General features: G+C 36.4%; 1 protein-coding gene across 10 annotated transcripts in view; it reads right to left on the bottom strand.

Moving 5' to 3' along the window:
• The window catches only part of LOC105251079 (RNA binding protein fox-1 homolog 2), a 262,872-nt gene that overhangs the window by 130,261 nt on the left and 111,096 nt on the right, over positions 1-21,515 (bottom strand). For 3 of the 10 annotated variants that reach the window (XM_025412974.1, XM_011257599.3, XM_011257600.3), the window contains exon 1: positions 14,973-15,680. The exons of 2 other annotated variants lie outside the window; for them this stretch is intronic. In XM_025412974.1, the coding sequence (XP_025268759.1) occupies positions 14,973-14,984 (12 nt within the window). In that variant the 5' untranslated portion in view covers positions 14,985-15,680. Of the gene's footprint in view, positions 1-14,972; positions 15,685-21,515 lie in introns of those variants that run through there. 5 more of the 10 variants (XM_011257601.3, XM_025412971.1, XM_025412975.1 and 2 more) reach the window with 4 other exon arrangements.

Here is a 21,515-nt window from a genome sequence, read left to right as displayed (position 1 = left end):
CATCGTCGTCCTCGGTGCTGGGAAGCCCCTCGCGAGAAAAACGCGCGAATAAATGAGAATATGAGAATTAAGATGGGAAAATAATCAAGCATCGCCGATCTGCCGTTCATTTTGCACGTCGCGAGATGCACGAGGGAAAGAAAGGGAATTGTCTGTCTCTGCCGCGGCATCTCATCATTCGAATCGCGCTCCGGCCAAACAAATATCGAGTTTAATGAGTTTTGCGGAACTCCGACGATCACCAGATAAACCCATTAGGCGCGAGGAAACTTCGGCGACGAAGTCGGAGTATCGAAAAGTATTGTCATCGTCATGATAGGACGCAGTCATAATGCAAACAACGCTGTTATCTTTGATCTACTGTCAACGTGGAAAGTAATTTGAGTGAACGTGATATCTCGGTGCAAGATACTTTTCGATAAAAATTTCGAGTCTAGAGGGATAATACGGAGATGATATAAAAATCATTTTCGTTTCGGGCAAAGAGAGATCACGTAAACCGAGTTTCAGAAAGACAGAAACGCGAAAAGAACGCGAGCTTCTACAAAGCACTCCGAAGTTCAAAGAGAGAGAAAGCCGCTTTGTTTATGCAAAGAGTCTCGAGTAAGTGTAAAGATACACAACCCGATGGCTCAGCTTGCTGAAAACTTAAAAGTTTCGGAGTTACATTTAATAGAAAGTGCACCGAACGAAAACCATTCCGACAAAAGTTCGATTCGAAAATCAGATAATCGTAAGTTGCGAATAAAGAGTATTTTTTCAAAAAGAAAAAAAAAAGAAAAAGAAAAGAAAAATGCAAACGCGCATCGAAAAATTCGAGCGCCTAATACTCGGAAGGGGAAGGATGTAAAGACTAGGAACGGCGGGATGTTTCTGCAGAGGGCAGAAGGGAAAAATATTCGCGCGGGGGAGGAGGACGCGCAGCGTGCGTGGGCGGTAACGATGGAGACGAGGGGAAAGGGTGGTCTGACGAAAGGGGGACGGGGCGCGTGGGTGAGTCCCGGAGCGGGGTCCCCCCCGGCGGATGACTTAAAGAGACGCTGCGACTATCCCGGACCGATCGATATCCGCAGCAGCCAGCCACGGCTACGCGACGCGTCGCGTCGTCAACGCGGGCATTTCCCGGAATTTTCCTTCGGCAATCGGAGATGGAAACATTTTGCTCGGATAAATTTCCACCCCTCGCAAAATTTAATTCGCCATTTCGCATCATTTATTTCTTTTTTCTTTCTTTTCGTTTGCCATCCATGATTTTTAACAATTTTGTCAGCCATTTTTATTTTCACGATTTTTGTTTTTCCTACGTCATTTGCGGTTCTGAACAGCACGTCCTGCAAAACTTTTGATTAAAACTTTTGATAGAAAAAATACAGGACATATACACATTTTTCGCAAATTAAAAAGGTTTTAATAGAGCATTCGGGTGAAATTTCATTACGATGTAATATTTATTCGTGGTATTTTAATAATACGTTTTTATTAGAATAAAATATTACTTTTTATTCGCAAGAAAAATGTTATTCCTTACTCGGTTTTCTTTTTAAATTGGTTTTTTATAAAAATATCTTTCTCCTGATGTCGAAATTCTTTTAGAATATCATCGAGGAACGTTAAATAAAATCGGTTCATGTAGATAAGGAATTTCCCTTATGTAGATTAGATAGGAATGAAATTGTGTGACATTCCAAGGTGAGGTGAAGATTTTGAAGTTTTTATATCATATCGCGTCTTCTTGGGAAGATTACATCCCCTTAAAAAATATTTTGCGATAATATCAACGGACAAGCAACCGGCTCCGCATGAATAATATCACGATCCAATCCAATATCACGCATGAAATAATGGATACGTAATACTTCTCCGAAATTGCATCATCGATTTTCAAAATGTGAAAATCAACGCTAAATGTGAAAATCAACGCTAGCAAAACCAGCAAAATGTGACAATAAATACTTAAGATAAATGCAATTATAAACTTTGATAAAATTTCTATCAATTTTATTAAAGCATTAGCTGGCTTAACACGCTGAAATATGTACGCGTAAATCTAAAAATTAATCTTAAATTTACCGTCTTCCGCCATCCATATTGATTTTTGACATTATCAAAGCGACTTTTGATATTAAAAGCTATCTATTGGGCTTATCATATAAAGGAGAACAAAGTTCGAAAAAGAGAGCAATAGATATTACTTTAAACGTTTAATTTAAACGCGAAGGACAGAGCAGAGTGAATTAATCATAGTAAGAAATAGAAATTCAGATTTTATTGGATTTATTTGCAGAGTACGAACAGAGAACACAGGATTTCTCGAGACGATCAGTACGAGTCGCCTTATTCCATCGATTCAGATCAGCGCGAGAGAATTTCTATTCAGCCGAACATCGTGAGAGGAGAAAAGAGGGATTACATCGACGTGCCTCAACGGTGCACTTTCTGCAACGATGAAAATTTAAGAAGCGTTTTGTCTCTCAATTTAATCACCGAGTACTCCGCACAAATGTCAACTGCATTTTTGAAGTTTCGTTCTGGAATTGCATAGGACTAGTCTATCGATTGCTCAGGAATGACGAACGAAAGGATAAAACCGAAGCTACGAAATGATCAGACGACATGTTTACTTTTAGGGTGAAATATGTTTGCGATATCGTGTGGGAAGGGGGAGGGGGGAAATGACGGGTTAAAAGACGTTACTTGGACGCGGAAGGAAAATGAAACTCCGCTGCAATTATTCCGTAGGAAACGCGAGAGAATTGTAAATCGCGCTAACGGCGTCGCTTTGCTTCTTTACTTGGGGAATTGTTTTACACTACCGCGAAGACCCAGGTTTCTCCTCGTTTGCAACTCGGAAGTCAACCGACTTAATCGTCATCCAATTCCAGGTTTGAGAACTCAATTCAAACTTTGCTGCGACACATTTTCGGAAAAATTGACATATGAGAGCAAAAAAAAAACTGAGCTAATAGATATTAAATTTTAATAAATTTTATTTTAATATTTTTTTTCGTTGCAAAAATATTCTCATCAGCGTGTTTCCAGAAAACAAAAAAATATCTTTTACAAAATTCATTTTTAATCTTGCCAAATGCAATATACCACCCGCAGCAATGTATCCATTATTAAAATGGAATTAATTGACGTCAATTCTATCGTAAATAAACAATGTGTTGCGCGCGTATTATATTAGAATTTTCTATTATTCGTTCCTGGAACGCAATTCCCATGTGTTATATGCTCATATAATAAAATTATGCATTGAAATATCTGGCACGATATCAAGCGCTTAAAAATTTTACGGTCGCCCCTTACTAAAGTCACGCTGTAGTAAAATTGAACGCATCGGCGCGAGCGAGAATTTCGGAATTTTGGAAGATCACGATTTTACAAGCTCGCAATTGTCACGATATTGAGCGAGTGAGCAAGAGACCGGCAAATTCGCAGCTGGAATTCGTAACGTTTACACGTTACGATCCGACAAAGCATTGCTGTCGAAATGTAAAATGCAAAACACATGGAGAAAGATAGCGAGGGATTTGTAGAGGAAGAGAGAGAGAAAGGTGATACAGGGGATGCAAAACAATCGAAACGTGAATACTCTTTGCAGATACGTCGCAAGCATCGCTTACTGCATCCTATTGTGCAACTTAGGCGAGTTTCGCGAATTACTTCATGCGCAAAGTGCAAGTTAAACTTGCACTTACGGTACGAGAAACTCCGTAAGATTTCCAACGCACGAACAAGACGCGAGAAGCGTGTGCAACGCGCGAAAATCTCGTTCGACTGCACTCGCGGGACGATTATGCAGGTCCCCGACTATGTCCTTTGTGATCAGCTGAGAGGAAAGCTGCAATAAACGTAAGCTATAAATACTTACGGATGATGCGCGGTATCTACGGATATTTACAAGGATGCACTAGCACGTTTCAGAAAAACTTACTTAAATTTTCAAAATCCTATAGAAAAAAATATGAAAGCTAAAAACCTTTTAAAATCTTCATAAATTTTACAAAAAAGACTGACATAAATTTAAAGCTAATTTCAACATTTGCAGATCTCGAAAAATTGTAGAAAATAAATTCACTCGATATATTTTTTACTCTCTTTGAAATAAATTTACTTAAATTTATTAAGTCGGTAATAAAAAAATTTACGTACTACTGATTTGTGTTGATATTGCGCTAAATTCTCATTCGTCAGGATGTCTAAAGAGTGTCGGAAAATGTACGTTAAAGAGAAAGATACGCGTGCGCTTTTACGATGTTATTGTTTACGCGATATTACTGAGAATTCATATCATAACTCACGAGATTGTTGTTCCCGAGCAAAGATCGGATGCAATAAAATTATCACGAAACAGTAATTACGTGATTATTGACCATTTAAATCGCCAGTGCAAAGATCACATTAATAATCACATTAAAAAACATAGTCTGCCGTCCTTATTAACGGAGATAAATTTGTCACATAAACATATTGTATTTGTTCGCATAAATAAAATAAAGAAAAATTGAAGAGTATAGAAATATGAATTATCTTGTCTTGATAATAAAATATTTATATATATAACGCGAATGATATCAATGGAATTGAAAAATTGCGTGAGAAATTCTTACAAATGTCACGATTTTATTTCAAAAAATCTTTTTCATTATAAAAAGATAAATTTCTGCAGATGAGAGCTAATATATTTTTTCATATTTTACCGAATATATATCTTACGCAATGTTAAATAAATTATCATTTTGTGCGCAGCTTTATTTAACATTTATAAAGATTAAATACAATGACAGAGAATAAAAAATATTGATTTATATTAAAAAATTGAAGCATATTTAATACTTTACAGCCGATCTATTGTAATGATTATCCGTGTAGTTAAAGCTAGAGAATCTTTCTCGGAGACGCCTTCCGGCGTTATCCTCTTCACGGTAAAATACGATGAGAACTTTTGCAGTCCCTTCACAGTATATTAAAAAATTCCTGATTTCTCTCTCCCTGCAGAACGCCTTCCATTATTCATTCCGGATCGAATCGACATTAAGAAATTCCTAATATCTAGCATACCACGCACTTTCCGATTCGTTTATCCGTAGCAACGAGTCAAATACAAAAGATTGATGTGTATTATTAAACACCTATTTATTATGTATACCGAGATTACAAAATTAGCGAAAATTATTCGTATTCTAAAAACGACATATTTTAAAATGAAATAAACATATATGTATTTTAAAGTAAAAGTTAAAACTCTTTTACATTCCGAATCAAATCGACATTATGAAATTTTTAATATCGTGCATACGATCTCTCTCGGTCCATTTATCCATAATAGCAATTTAAATATAAGTTGACGAATATTAAAACTATTTATTATGTAGAATCAGAATCGTGTATACATATATATAGGAAATTCTATAAAATATTGTAAATATCTTTAAAAACAAGGATCAACAGAACCATCAAAATTTCTATATAAAATCACAAATAATTGTAATCAATTTCAAACTTTTATCCAATGACGCATTTAATTTGGAGATTAAGCTATTATTGGAAAAAGACGAAAGAATTTGAAGTCATCGTGATATAGAAAATTTCATTGGAACGTTGCCAGGCGTTTCTGCGAATCTGCTTTAAATATCCAGGTGGAGGATTGTAAGAATTTCTCGAGAACAGAAAAATTCGGTATGTATGCTCTTTAAAGATATAAATATATCTATCAGATGTTTTGATATTATTTTATATTTTATTTTGTGTGACTACAAAAATATTTTAATAAATATAAAAAATAGAAATCTTTGATAAAACCATTTAATGTAAAATCTAATCACAAAGAAAAACATCAAAAATTAAAGATTACAAGTTTTATACAAATATTTCTCTTTCTTAATATGAAAAATTCAAGATTGAAATTTCTGGATATAATCTCGATATTTTTCAATCGCAATTAACTTTATGTTATAATAATTTATGCTGTATATATTTACATTTATATATATATATATATATATATATATATATATTTTTTTTTTTTTAATTTATAATAACGATAAAATTCTCTTTATTTATTGCAAAGATATTAAAACCGCAAAAACCGCGAATATGTTAATTTGAAATTCACTAAAGAATCTGGGAAAAGAATACAAGAATTTCAAAAATTATTGAGCATCTTAACCAATATGAGTCAACGTATACGCTCTCGCTATAAGTTAATGAAAATAAAGGAAAGAAAGCTGAAGTTTTACGCAAAACAACAATTATAAAATATATTTCAAAGATAAATTCGCGAACGAGAAGAATAAAACAGTCCACGCGTGATTTTCAAGCAATGATATTCCATACAGAATTAGAATTTAAATGATAAATCGACTCTGAATTTCAGCTTTGTCCTCTCATCATTCTTCAGCAAAAAAGTAACGATACGCGTAAAATATCATCGAAAGAACCAATCAAAAGAATTTTATTTCAGCCCGTATTTTTTTGACAATAAAAAGTAGTTAAAAATGATGAAGATGCTCTTTTTTCAAACAATTTTGTAGCCAAAATATTGAATGCGATCAAACTGAAAGAGTTGCCAAATATAGCATTACATTGTTAATATATACAATATATATATATATATATATATATATATATAGACACAATATATATAAATGTCATTATAATATAATTATAATATAAATAATTTTATTACTAATTTTCTATTTAATCTAATCTAATTTATCGCGATTAATTGTAAATTGTTTAAAAAAATATATATATAAAATATATATATAAATATATATATAAATATATATATAATATATATATAAATTCAATTATTTAAAGGCGCTAAAATTAATCATGAAATTGGAAGCTGAAATTATTCACGACTAAATTTAACAATTCACCTCCGATTACATCACGGACAGTTCGATACGAACTGAGATGAATTAAAAATGCGACGATTGTGCATTTCTTGCCCACGCACGTGCGAAGCCATAAATTACGAATAATCCGCGGTAAATCATTCGATAAGATTGCCGGTTATGCGAGTTCCGCATTTTTGCCCTTCGGATAATCCCGAGTCGATGAATATCATTAGAGAAGGAAATCTCTCAGCGCGCGAGGCTAGCAACCTCGTTTCCTTTCCGATCTCAAGTCTCGACCTTGTCACCGATTCTCGATTAACCGGTTCGCGCTTTCGAAATTACGGTTAGACACACGGCAAATACCAGCTTCCCAAAATCTTCGCTACCGCCGGAGTGTCGCGACGATTTATCTTCCCGAGTTCCGCCAAGTTTCCTCGTCGGGTCACCGCGAGAAACACGATATTGAATATGCCGTTGCACCGAGATACAGCCGATTATACACGACAACAATAAATGTACCGGCACAACGCATCCACTTTATCTTCGAGATTATGGGAAACGCGACGATGCGAATTATGACGAGTAAATAATACGACTTACAACACAATCTTTGCGTAGCAAGTTTACCGGACGTAAAGCACGAGAAGAGAAATGACGGATTTACGATACAAGCGCGTTTATGACATATCGGTAAAAATTTACATATACTGTTATATAACATATCGTCTTATAGATATTTTTATGTGCATCTTGTAATTTAAATGTCTGATTAAAAATTTATTATAAAATTTATTATAAAAAAATTGATTTCTTTCTCTATCAATTTTATTTTCATTATAACGCGCTCTAGTCTCTTAAATTTATAATTTATTTAATCAGAATTTTCCATTTTTCAATTTTTTATTATAAAAATTGCAAATTATACTGTATAAATAAGTTATTTTAATTGACTCAAACTGTACTATGTAAATAAATTATTTCAATTAACTCGGTTAATCAAATGATTGATTTTACATTGCTGTACAATAATATCGGTAGCGTGTCTAGAAAGTAGACTAAATGGTCTATTTCTATTAATTTATTATTAGTCGTAAATATCACACGCGTTGTTTCACGTGTCCAAATTTAACTGTAGATGTCAAATGTCATACTCTACATAACGTCCAACCAAGTTCTCTACCTCGCTTGTTTCCGATAGAAGTTCTTCGAACAATACTCGCTAATGATTCTATTTTAGTTCTGCAACGCGCAGAAATTAATTTCAAACATTTAATATTTACCGGTTTACATTTCACATTAAACACTACAACGTTAATTGCAAATAAAATTTACGCGTGAGTACAACATTTTTAATCCCGCAAAAATAAATATAAAATCGGTAGAAAGAATTAAATTCGATTTAAAAAATAATGTAGTATTGAAAAAAATTGTTAAAAAAAGAAATTTGTTACAAGTTTAACATAATTAAACTAATTCAATTTAATATCTAAATACATATCTACATGAAAACTTTGTACAGTATCTACAGATACAATTTTAATCGCACAGAAAAATTAAGTATATACAAAATGCCTAATTGATTATTACACTGAAAATAATCTACATTATCCATTTACCAATTACATTGATTTTGAAAAAAGAAAATTATTTAAACCGATTAAATCTGCAAAAAAAGTAACATGTTCTCATAATTACGAGTCTTCGATTTTCTCACGCTCCATCTGCAAGTGTTAATTTTCAACGCGTATATTCGCGCGGAAAAAACAATGGGAGACACGCAAAAAAACCTTGACACGTACTTATCGCGGAGGTTAACGATAATCTAAAACGTAGTTTGAGCCTAAAGTGAAACTTCCTTCCATTTTATATGCTTCCAGTTCAGATGAGCATTGATATTACATTATTGGGAGAAATTCGAACAACGAAATTCCTCCCGAAATATCCTTCTGGCCGGCGGATCTGGTTTCGAACAACGACTAAAAAAAACCAGCAAAATGAAACCAAAAAATCGCAAATTTCGCAATCCGCTGTTTAGCGCGGATAGAAATTATTTTCATTTTCATTCAAGGCAAAAAATATCAATGCAATATTGCAAGAACACAAGAAAGCAGCAGGGCATGCATGAAATATTGTTTATGCTGGGCAATTAAATCTTGCGTGACGCATATCGAATACACCGTGCGGTTATTGTTATTTTGAAAATAGTTACACAACTTATTGAAAATATAATAATTGAAGAATTTTGGGCGTCATACATTGTTTGAGAACAAATTTGGAACTTTGTCGCAAGTTGCAATACTGAATATTTGTCTCTATATAACTTTTATTTAAACAAAACCGTTGTAAATTTTTCGAAAATACTAATAATAAACTGGAATATCTTGACATTGTTTGAATTGAATCGACCGCATATGCTTATTATAGCTTCGAGCGAGAATGTTAGTCTTTGCAGAGAGGTCGAGAGCGTCTCTTCAACGGTATCTTGCAAGCAAAAATTAGCCGTTATTCGCAAAATCTTACGTTGCGAAACTTTAATCGTGTAAAATTTCCCGGTGCAAATGTATATTATGCATATATATTGAGAAAAATATTTCGATAATCTAAAACATTTTCAATCAACAATATAAAATGAGTATACTAATTGCGAAGATTATAATTATAAGAATTTACGAGACAGTGTATACATATTTTATTTTGGCAATAGTGCTGCCTTGCGATATTCAAATCAATTATTATAAAAAGATATGTAAAATACAGAATGCATAAAAAAAAATTTCAAGACTTCTCGCACACGCGACACTCGATGCATGCAAAATATTTCGCATGCCTTCGTGGAATAAGATCCTATTAAACACATTTGACTTGAGTACATGTGAAACGAATAGTATTGCGATGAAAAAAAAGTAGAAAAGACATTATATGCATAAGCAACGCAAAAATTAGAATATTAAATATCTCGGAAAACAAGTTAAAATGAAAAATAATACTCAAGTATTAAACTGTCTTTAAATTAAGGACAATGTCTAAATTAAAGAATTTTTTCGAAAAAAAAATATATATTTATATATTTAAAAATGATAAAAATGGCACAAAACACAAATCGATTTAAAATTTTGACGGAGAAATAATGATAAAGGGCGAATCTACTTTTCATTGTCAAGAAAATCAAATAGAAACGTGGATAAAGTGCGTCACACAACATTTCATACGTGCACCGCAAGCGAATATCAAATATAATATGAGATCTTAGATACTCAAACAAAAAAATACTCCTAATGCATAAGTACGTGATATGAATATTGTTCACGGCGACATTCGCGCTGCCAAAACATGTATATTAAATAAAAAGTCCTTACAAATATTTTTCAATTTGATAATAAATAATATTATGCACAAGGATTATTAATAATACATTAATAAAATTTAAAAACAGAGTGAAAAAAGGAGAGAAAGAGAGATATGCTATTTATATGTAATTCTATATAATTAAATTTGGAAAATATCCAAAAACAAATGTAATAGATACGTTAATACTCGTCGATACTCGTTCGCTTAATATTTATTTTTTTTAAATCATGACAATGATATTTAAGCACATTTAGATTCAGAATGTATCGAGAAATATTACGTCATTCTCTAGAAAGGTGATTTTATGATATGCGTCCTGAGATTGTCGTGTAACGTTATTATTTTAAAAATAACTTTATCATATATAATTTACATATTTCTTTCAGAAAAATGCAACGTATACAGAAAATATTGCTGCTCCGTAAAGAAATAACCCCTTTGAATCTGTGCTTTTATAAGGAGCACTGAAGAAAGGTTAAACGAGAGAGAGAAGATATCGTTCAAAGTAAAGTATCGATAGACAGGCTCGAAATAACTAGATCTGACCTATATTCTGAAATACGCACTGACAAAAAAAAACAACCACATGAAACATTGTGCGAGGGAATATACGCGGCAATTCCAACGCGACGCATATATCTTTCGCAAAAACTGCATGTCGGCATTTCTATACGAAAGCAATACAGTGAGTCGTATGAAAATTGATCAAACGTGTAGCATCACCAACACGAAAGCTAACATTCGAACATACATACCACATCGGAGAACAATTGACACTTGACCCACAAAACAATTTTTCAGGCAATAACGATGCTGTACTGTATACTCTCTCTCTCTCTACTCACAATACAGGTACAATTAAATTACGCACCTAGTTATATTAACTCGCGACAACCCTCTTCATGTCATCGGGTGAACTATCAATTTGAGTTTTACAAAATATATAACGTTTCGAATTGGACAATCGAATCATTAGGGAAAAAGAGCTGTTGAAAATCAGCTGATTTTTACTACATCAGGAATAAACGCATTTTGCATCTTTGTAATAGAAGAATGCGATAAATTTTTATAAACTTGTCAACGGTAAAATCCCTCCATTTTTCTCGATGTAGAATCTAATTCCCCTTATTGCAAACATACATCAAGATACGATGATTTATTTTCATAGGCAAGTCGATGCAGAGTCTACTATCCGGTGGTATGATAATATATCATCTTGACTTTAATCCGGTTTAATACTACGGACAATTTCAGTCGAGTTATGTTCAAATCGGTCGCAGGTAACGTGAGAATAAATCAAGTCGCTGCTCGGTACGCCACCTGATTTCGCGGTTGCGTAAAAACGCAACAAACCCGTACCTACACCAGTGTGCAAAAAAGTGAGAGATATATATCGGCTACCGGCCACGCTGCGTGACGCAACGAAATGTGAGAAAGCGCGAAACCAACACACACGCACCTCGAGAGTGACGCGAAAGGCAAGCACGTGGTCGATTCTATCGGCGAAATAGAAAGGCACTGTGGAAGCGACGAGAGACGCGCATCCAAATTATTGTGCTTTACGCTAAATAAGGTGTAACATTTATCGCGGCGAAAATAAAATTAACCGACTGTTGTCTGTCAGCGAGTATAAAGCGAAAGAGAATTATTTCATTGGCGTCAAAATGAAAAGCCAAATTAAAAATAAATAAATAAAAATTGCTGACGGTATTTTTAATGAAAAAATAGAGCGAAAATTATGTTAAATTATTTTCCAAGCGATGTAAAATCAAGTCACTCGAGAGACATTAAAGACGAAATAAAAGCGTAAACAGAACCCGCCGTTGTATATCGTACAACGCAAATATTTCTCTTTAGCGCGCGCGACCTTGTTTACTTTTCTAAGGTTGTAAAGAAATTCGCGATCTCCGAGATGCCGGGTTATCGCGGGCGATATCGATCGGCGGTTGCGTTTCCCTAACGATTCGACCGTTAGACAAGACAGGGATACCCGGACGATCGAAAATACCACATTCTTTCCCTCGATCCTCGAGCCAAGGACAGTCGGTAAATTACAGTTTCGAGCAGTCCTTCGCCCGGTAAAACCAACAGCGCGACCAAACGGTGTATACGGTCTATCGAGAACGAGAAAGAAAAAGGTCAGCATCACATTGTGAGCGAAATTCAATCCTCTACCGACGGCTGCGCGAACAAAGGAGAGGTCTGCCTTTCAAGCAAGCGACGCGGGGGACCGTTCGTCGGCTTCGAGGTCCGGAAAAGCCGGTATTCCCTGCTCCGTTTTAGACCGTCTACCTGCGTACTCTCGAGAAGGAGAAAACACACATGTATACGGAATGTCGTGTACAAAAATAATACACGTAGCCGAAGGTTTCAAAAGGTATATTTGTGCGCGCGCGTTCTGCGTTACCTGCGCTCAAATAAAAATTCAGGACGCCTGCGGCTCTACGTTATTTCAAATATAACGATAATAGAGAAAAAGATAGAGAGATGGACCTACGAAAAATATTGCGGAAACTTTCGTTGGAAATATATATTGGAAGAGAAAGTGGAATATTAATCTCTCGTTTATTTCATTTTATATATGCATAAACTACACATTCTCCTCTCTCCTATTTTCTACGTACATTTTGTATATTAGTCACTCAAATAAATGTGTAGCAATTTAATTTGTTTTTTAATTTTTTTTTCTTAGGAAAATAATAAAATTGATTTTAAATATTTATTATATTTTTTAATTTTCTTTTCTTAGGGAAAGAATAAAATTCATTTTAAATATTTATTATATTTCTTAATTTTCTTTCCTTGAGAAAAGAATAAAATTCATTTTAAATTTTTATTATATTATTGCCGATACACAATTCTTGGTATGCGATGAATGTTAATTAATGCATCTATGTATGTGAATATATCTAAATATAAACACGTTTCAAAATACGATAATAAATTTCTTCATTTTTATCTACTTCTATTCTTCGAAATTCCACACATAATATCTAAACGAGTCGACAAAGCATGCTTGAAATTCCGAATAAAGGCTACTTTAACTTCAAAGCAAATGACACTGGAATGTTTTTCCACGATAAAAACATGTCTTTAACAATAAAGTAATTTCATGCTACCTGTCGAACAAATCGAATTTTCAGCTATTGTTGCAACCGTCGTTCATTTTTTCTAAGGAAAAAAAAAACATTCCAAGATTATCATTTATACCTAGGCCCTAGGCTAATCCCAGATAATACACAGAGAAAAAATGTATCCCGTATTCAAGTATTATTTATAAATATTATTTATTCTAAGTATATCATAAGTTTGTATATCCACAAATATATCATAAATTTACTACAAGAATTAAATTTAATTGAATATATTCTAAATTTTAGTAAGTGCAGTATATTAAATTAAAACAAAATTTTTTTTTGCTTACTACAAGAGTTGACGTAAAGTAAGTCTGATTTTTCTTTGATACAACTTTACAATATTCTTGAAGAGAAAATAAATTCTTCTTTTGAGTACATGATAATGAGATTTTCTAACAATTGTGACGAGTATATTTTAAGATTATCAAGAATATATTCTTTGTTGAAGAGAACTGTTACTTAAAAAAGAAAAATAAATTGAGAAAAATAAATAATCGCTTTTCCTGGCAGTGGAATGATATTTTTCTCTGTGTAATCTCGGAAACGTTACTTATCGTGAAACATTATTCATATTTAATTATCGTATGCGATTAGTAGCAGCCAGGACAGCGGCTGTTTAACTTTCACCGGCCAACGTGACGCGCAGCGTCTGTCAAACGACAACGCGTCTCTCTCGCCGTTAAATCGACGAGCATTTCCCTAGTTTCACGTTCGTTTTCGTTAATACTCGAGCCATGCGCCGTCGATGATCAAGGTGTCCCTCCGAAAACGAGCTAGCCAAAGAATAACGCCGTCTCGCTCTTTCTCACGCTCCCTCTCATCCTTTCCCTTTCTCTTTATATATACACTCCCTATCTTTATCTCTCTCTCTCTCTCTTTCTTTCATCGATTTATCTCTATCGTTCGTTACGGCACCAAGGCGAACATAACCTACAATACTGTAATTTCGGTTATGGGAGGACAAGGATGCCCTGGAAGAGAGAGACAACGAACGGAGCCAGCGATACGCTCAAGGACATTTATTGTCGGACCGCTTTCGGCGATTTCGTTGGCGCGACAAAGAAGCAGAGAATCGAAAGGAAAAGGGAAAAAAGGAAGAGGAGGCTCTCCGGCAGACTAGACACGAACGGCGGATCGATGAAAGTCGTGCGATTCAAACAAGAGTCACATGTTTAAATCTGCGTAAGAAACAAGTTGAAGAACATGCCTGCCGATTCCTCGCGGGGGAAAACGAGGGGGGGAACGGAATGAAGTAAGGAACAGGATTAAAGTAGGATGATTAACGCGCGCGAAGGCGAGCGGGCTCGAGCGTTACTCGAGAATACCGTCCGGCGATCACCGGGAGAAAGGAGCAGCGGGAAAGGGCACTCTTCCCGCCACTCGGTCCGATTGTTTCGCGACGAATCGCGACGCGAGCTCGCGCCGACGGATAGCGTGGTCCGTCGACCCGGCGCCTCCTATCGAACCGACGCTCTCGGGAGCTTTTCCTCGCCGAACGAGAACAGGGGCGTAAGAACGCGCGGCTCATTTTCGGAGCGGCTTCTCGAAACGCGAGAAAGGGAGACGCGGGCGGACATCGGGTTATTTCGTCCGTTTCCTCATCCGGAATAAACGTAAAGAAAAACGTAAAGAAACTTACAGGGTAGTACATCCCTTGGGGAGGAAGGAAAAACGCCCCAGAGCCCCACAGTTTGAGGCCGTTTTGCTCCACCGTTGTGCAAGAAAACAAATCCGTCACTCCGTACCGCCGCCTCCCCCACCTCCGCCTCCACCGCCGCCTCTCTTCTACGCCGCCTGTTTGTGCTCTTCCTCTCTGCGGGCGCTCCTATCTCTCCTTCTTTCCTGCGTTTTAGGCACACTACTATGACGCGGTGCCCGTCGCGGCGTCTCGTCCCTGCGTCGCCCGAGATGTTGAGGCACAAACGACGCACGTCCCCTCGACTCCTCGACTTTCGCACTCACCGAAACGAGGTAGACACACACGCGATTATACACACGCACGCGCACGTACGAATGGACCCACGCACCGGATTAAGCAGCAGGAATCGACGGATTCGCGGCCGAATCGAGAACGAAGCGACGACGTTGTACTGGTACGCCCGCCCGCTGTTTTTCCGTCACCCTCTCTCTCTCTCTCTCTCTCTCTCTCTCTCTCTCTCTCTCTCTCTATCTATCTATCTAGCTTTCTCGCGCGACGCTTTCTGTTCACGATATCGCTCCCCTCGCGATCGCTCCGCGTTTTTGTCTCTGTCTGCCGACTTTACGACTCTCGATCTCTCCACGACCGTCACTGTACGTGGTCCCGACGTGACTAACAACGATCCCGCTATCAACCGGCGCCATTGACCACTAGCGACGCCACCAGGCACGCCGCCGCCAGCGCCGCCTCGCGGTCGCCCCCGCGTACTATCGCGGACCGAGCTCGATCAGAGCGCACGTATTTGGACGCATGTGTGCGTGTACATGTATACGTACGCGCGGTTAATCAAAGCCCGTGAGACTGTGCGACGCGATTGACTCGGGATTTACACTTGACGTTTCGGCAAACACATCCTCTTATTTATACATGCGCGCGTATACCAACGTCTTTATTCGCTGAGATACGGCTATCGTCTTGCAAAGAGCATTTTGTCGTTATATTCGATACCATCCATGCATACACCCTTCTGTATTTATGAGTTTTTCTCATAATCTTACTCGAAAAATAAAATTAGTCGCTTCCTCAAATATCCTCTTTTTCGTTTATGTAAGATATGTTAGAATTTTTTTCACGGATATTCTTATGTATTATAATTTATTATATTTATTTATATTATTATTTATTATAATTTATATATTAAGGATGTTTTGTATCTATTTTCAAAATATTGAGAATTTAATGAAAATTGTACAGAATATCCTTACATGTGTTTAGAATCTTTAGTACAATTTTTAAATCGATTCACTAAAGCGTTCACAAGTTATAAGGATTTTAATTTGCACCGAATTAACATGTGTTCTTATGAAACGTACAACCACGTCGATTTAAATGACAAAAACACATGGAAATAATATTCAAAATTTGTTGAAAATTTGCAAAAGTTTAGATACAGAGGAAATATTTGGTCAAATAATATTATACAAGTATTAACTGGTTAAAAAGATATTAAATATAATTTAATGAAGTTAGCCATGTACCTGTCACAAGGCGAAATTCTCTACCAAAAATTAATCATTTCGATTAACAAAATGTGGAATATTTCAGTAAAAACGCAATAAATATTTAAAAATACATCTCTGCACTGTAGCTAAAATCAAATTGTAATATTCCACACAATTTCTTACTCAAAATACATCAAAAAAAGTGGATATATTCGTCAATATTGATTTTCAGCTACTTTTGCTGGGATTGTACATACAAAACATCCTTAATATATTATAATTTATGTGACTTTATGATTGTATAGCTCGTTAACTTTGCTTAATATTTCTTTGCAGCAAAAAACAAGAGTGTTTAAGTCTTTTTTTTAATGCACGCAATCAATCTAAAATCGTTTGAAGGAAAGACATTCGTCGATACGAGAAGGGATAATCGGTTGCTCGTTTACTTTCACAATTTTCTTGAAGCGAAGCAATTACACAGGATTACGAAATCGTTCATCGCTCTTTATTCGCGTCTCGTACCTTGTATCGCGTGCTCATTATTGCTTTTTTATTGCCATTCGTATGAACGATACTCTTTCCCACCGTCTTTCTCGATAAGCACGCTTGCAACATGTCCTTTTCGCTCACCCGTGATCTTAATCAACGCGCTCCGAAATACATTTCAACGTGAAAAAAAAAAAGAAAAAAATAGCGCATCGATTGTTTAATCCATATTTCGCTCGCGCGATGAGTACATTCCCTTATAACACAAGACTCTCCTTGTATAATCTCTGTGGATTATCTACCTAATGGAATTTCAAAATCTTATCAATTCTTCTCCCCAGCGATTTAAACTTTGTAGAAGAGATATTTATCTTTGCTTCCCACAAGACTGTCAAAGATAATTAGTTATCCGACATATGTATGTTTACCTGTATCACGTGATATACTTTTGAGAAAATTTTGCTTTTATACATTTATAAATTACTACTTGAAGATTCTCTTGATCTTTCGATAATTTTTGAAAATCACAATATATTCTTCTTTTATATAATAAATCATATCAAAAGACAAGTACACAGTAAAAAATATTAAAATTTTCTTTTCTTACCACGTTTTGATTAGTACTTTGATGTAAAAATAACATACACAACCTGTATGTTATTATTTTTATAATATTTTCATGTGTTACATTTATATCATCTTCATAACTTATAACACTTTGTATATGTCTCTTAGAAATGGAATATTATTTGAAGTATTTTTAACAATCATTTTAAACAACCAACACATCTCAAAGTCAATTTCTAAGAAAAGTTAAAGTGAATCTTCAAATAATTTTGAACTTTCACATACAAAAATAATCAAATTTACTAAAATCAAATGTTTCTATTACAAATAATTAAAGTTAAAATAATTACTATTATATGTTAATATCCTCAACATTTCTCACGAGTTATTGTAATTATTTTTTCATGTAATTTTGAATCAATTTGTATGTTATTTTTACATTACACTTAAAGTCACCATAACAAAAATAAATGTAAAGTATCGTGTCAATTATTCAACATTTTTAGTTCGTCAATAAGTAACATACGATGAATGAGTTATTTTAATTTAAAATTTACAGTGAACTTTTTGGGACACGTGAAAAATGTTATAATTAACATTTTATTTTTTACCGTGTATGCGTAAAAAAAAACAGCAAAATTCATGAAATATTGTATCGTATTTATCGAAAAGCCATTAAGCCTCTTTAGGTAGGCTGGCTGTACATGCTTCGAGCTTCCGAGTGATAAGTTATCGATCGCGGTCTGTAATTATGACGGCGCTGACAAGCCCGGGGTTACATCGTCGTCTCGAGACGGTAGACTATTATTTCGGTGCCGTCGCGCGTTCGCCGCATTCGTCCGGGTCAATAAAGTCAACGAAAGTTCGCGCAAGTGGGACCAGACTGACGAGAGGACGCGCGGCAAAAGTTGGACGGAAGAGCTGTCGGAGAGGAAGTTGCGGGAGACACAACGAAATCCCGTTCAATTTATCCCTCTGGAACCCGGCCAGGGACGGCCGGGGATGGTCCAGGGATGGGAGAGAGAAATAATGTGAAAGGCGTGATATCGCGATGGTCCAGTCGCTGGCAATTACAATTTATAACCCTGGGGGGATGGGACGCGGAGCCGGCGGGAGGGGGAGGGAGGGGGAAGGGATGCCGGGATTTTTCTCGCCGAAATGCGCGCATCCGTTGTTATCAACGCAAATCCGCAAAATCTCGTAATACTGACAAATAGACGGCCCGCTGTCGAAACTTGTTTAAAGGGTCTCCCCCGCTTCGTTATAGTTTATCGCGAATCCATCGTCGCGCTGCCTCGTTATTTTGCGTTAACACCTTTCCCGATAACGAGCGAGGACGAAGGAATAAGGGAAAGTATAAAAGTAAATCGCAAACGAACCGTCTGCCGAGTAAGTGCGTACGCAAGAAGTAGGAAGTGTTTCGCTTATGGATCGCTTCGCATATATGTATATATATATAACTAGGGCTATATATTATATATATAGCACATTATATATATATATATATATATATATATATATATATACACACATACATACACCGACAATCAACCTGCGGGGCGATCCACAGGGGACGCAACCCCTCTTCGGATCACCATAGAAACCAAGAGATGGGACGGGAGGGTGCAAAAGCTATAGTGCTTAGAATAACGCGCCAGAACACCCTCCAGATGGAAAGGGATTCTCGTTGTATTCTCGTCGTCGACGCTGGAAATATAGAGATATATCCTCATCCACAGAATATATTCACGGTGCATTTACCATCGATGACTATAAAGCATATCGCGCGCGCGATATCGAAGGAAATATCAAATAAATGCAGTTCACCATAACGTCGAGTGATGAGCCAATGTCGATCGGAGTTCGTGCTATCTCAGGAAAGAGACATAGAAAACGAGATCGATGGAAAAGTTTGCAAATGTTACGAGAGAAAAAAATTACAGAAAACTTTGCAAATATTGTTAGCCTCAATATTTCAGAAGACAACTATAAACAAAAAATCTCTCTCTCTCTTTACACAACCTGGTCCTGAATCGATATAGCAAATTATCCTCTGATTAATTCGCCATTCGAACGAGTATCATTAACCTTTCGTCTACAGGAGGACAAATATTTAGACATGTATAATAATGACCCAAGGGTCTGATCGTCAGTCAATCAATCGGGGAATCCTCGTTACACGCATGCACTTTTCGTGTTTAGTTTCCCCGAGGAGGCGGCGCACGCGATATCGAATCGTGGAAACGGTACCGTCGTAAAATGCACTTTTTCCTTCCCGCGAACTCGGCTGCCGCTGCAGTTTCAAGTGCACTCGGGGTGGCCGCGCGCGCGCGTATTTTTAGAACCCTCTAACGCGCGGACGTGCGTTGCAGCTGGAACGCACATGCGCGCGCTCCCGACGACGCCATTCAGAGTCCTGGTATGCCGGCACCTTCTCTCTCGTCGGCGGTTTACACGGTCCTGACACTATAAATGTTTTACGCCCGACCTCACGGACGAAAATGCGGGGCGACGCGAGGGAGGGGTCCCGAGGGGGAAGAATGAGGGCGGGCGGGAGAGATCGAGAAAGATAAATTTATCGGGTCTTGAGGGGCGGGAGCGAAAGGGGCGAGCGACAAAGTATCGTGCGGGATGCAGGAGCGAAGCATTATGGATATATGGGCCGAGGGATTCACGCTCTCGCTCGTTATATCGGAGGGCAAAACGCGGCATTAGTCGCCGGAGATAATTATCCGCGCGATGATAATATAATATCGACGACGCACAATGTCGCATCTAACGATTAACATAATAGAAATTTTGGGGCAGCGGGGTCGCGCGCGAATCACAGGATAAATCTAATAATTAAATGACGCTGCATCTAGGTGGTCTAATGAATATTTGATTATCGGCCTGATTACACGATCTACAGCTTAGAAGTATCGATAATGTATTATTGGTATCCGGATGTTATATCTGTTATTAACTGTTAATAATAATTTTACTCCGATTTTACGATAATATTTCATTATTAATATTACGATTTATTTCATATGTGAGAAAGAAATCTTTCGCATGAATATAAGTTATATTTCTAGGTTACACACAGGTATCTATAACAATTACATCAGATTTTGATGTCAATAAAGAATGTAAGGGGAGGGAGTTTTCTGAATTAAAATTCAAAATAATATTTACACGAAAAAAATGCAATCAAGCTATAGCATAGCTATGCGAAATAAATGAAATAAATCGATAAAATAAAATAAAATAAAATGAAATAAAATGAAATAAAATATTTCAAAAGAAAAAAGAACGATAAAAAAGCGCCGTAAAAAAGCTAAGCTATTTCTTAAGAAAATCAGCTTATTCGATTTGATTATAAAGAAGAAACAAAAGATTTGTCGTATATCAATCGTTATATCGCGATGACATCTCGATTTATAGGTCATCTTCGATTTCCGAATGCTTTTCTCTTGTTTCTTTTTTACGATATATCGGCCTGCGGATTTCGAAGGCGGTGGAGAGGAACGGAGTCCCGTAAGCCACTGTCAAGCGACAGAAGGGTGACACGAAGAGGATCCGATCAGGTAAAAAGATACGATGAATCGCTCGTCGCTCGGGATTTCGCGAGGATCGTTCCAACTCTTCGTCCGGATTTATCCTTTCTATATCCCTTAATTCCAACGAAGGACGATTCCTTTAAGCATCGATATCACCGTTCTAATGGAGGAAAATAAAAGAACACTTTGCCGTTTATAGAGAGAGAAAATACCCTTCTATCCGAGTCATTATCGATTTCGAAGAATCCAGATTCAATGTTCGCAAATAGATAAATCTGTTACTAAAATTAAACAAAAAAAAAAAGGTCACGCGAGTTAATCGAATAAATCGAGATGGTCGCGCGATACATTCTTGTATCAGCGATATGGTTTAAAGAAACATCTCCGAAGCAAATTGAAAATGCAAAGACAAATTGCCGACTAATGTATGAGCACGCTAGCTATAA

The sequence above is a fragment of the Camponotus floridanus genome, unplaced genomic scaffold (assembly GCF_003227725.1).
Source record: "Camponotus floridanus strain SB8 unplaced genomic scaffold, Cflo_v7.5 scaffold6, whole genome shotgun sequence".
Classification (NCBI taxonomy): Eukaryota; Metazoa; Arthropoda; class Insecta; order Hymenoptera; family Formicidae; genus Camponotus; species Camponotus floridanus.
The sequence above is the reverse complement of the archived record's forward strand: the minus strand, read 5'-3'. Positions and strand labels throughout refer to the sequence as shown.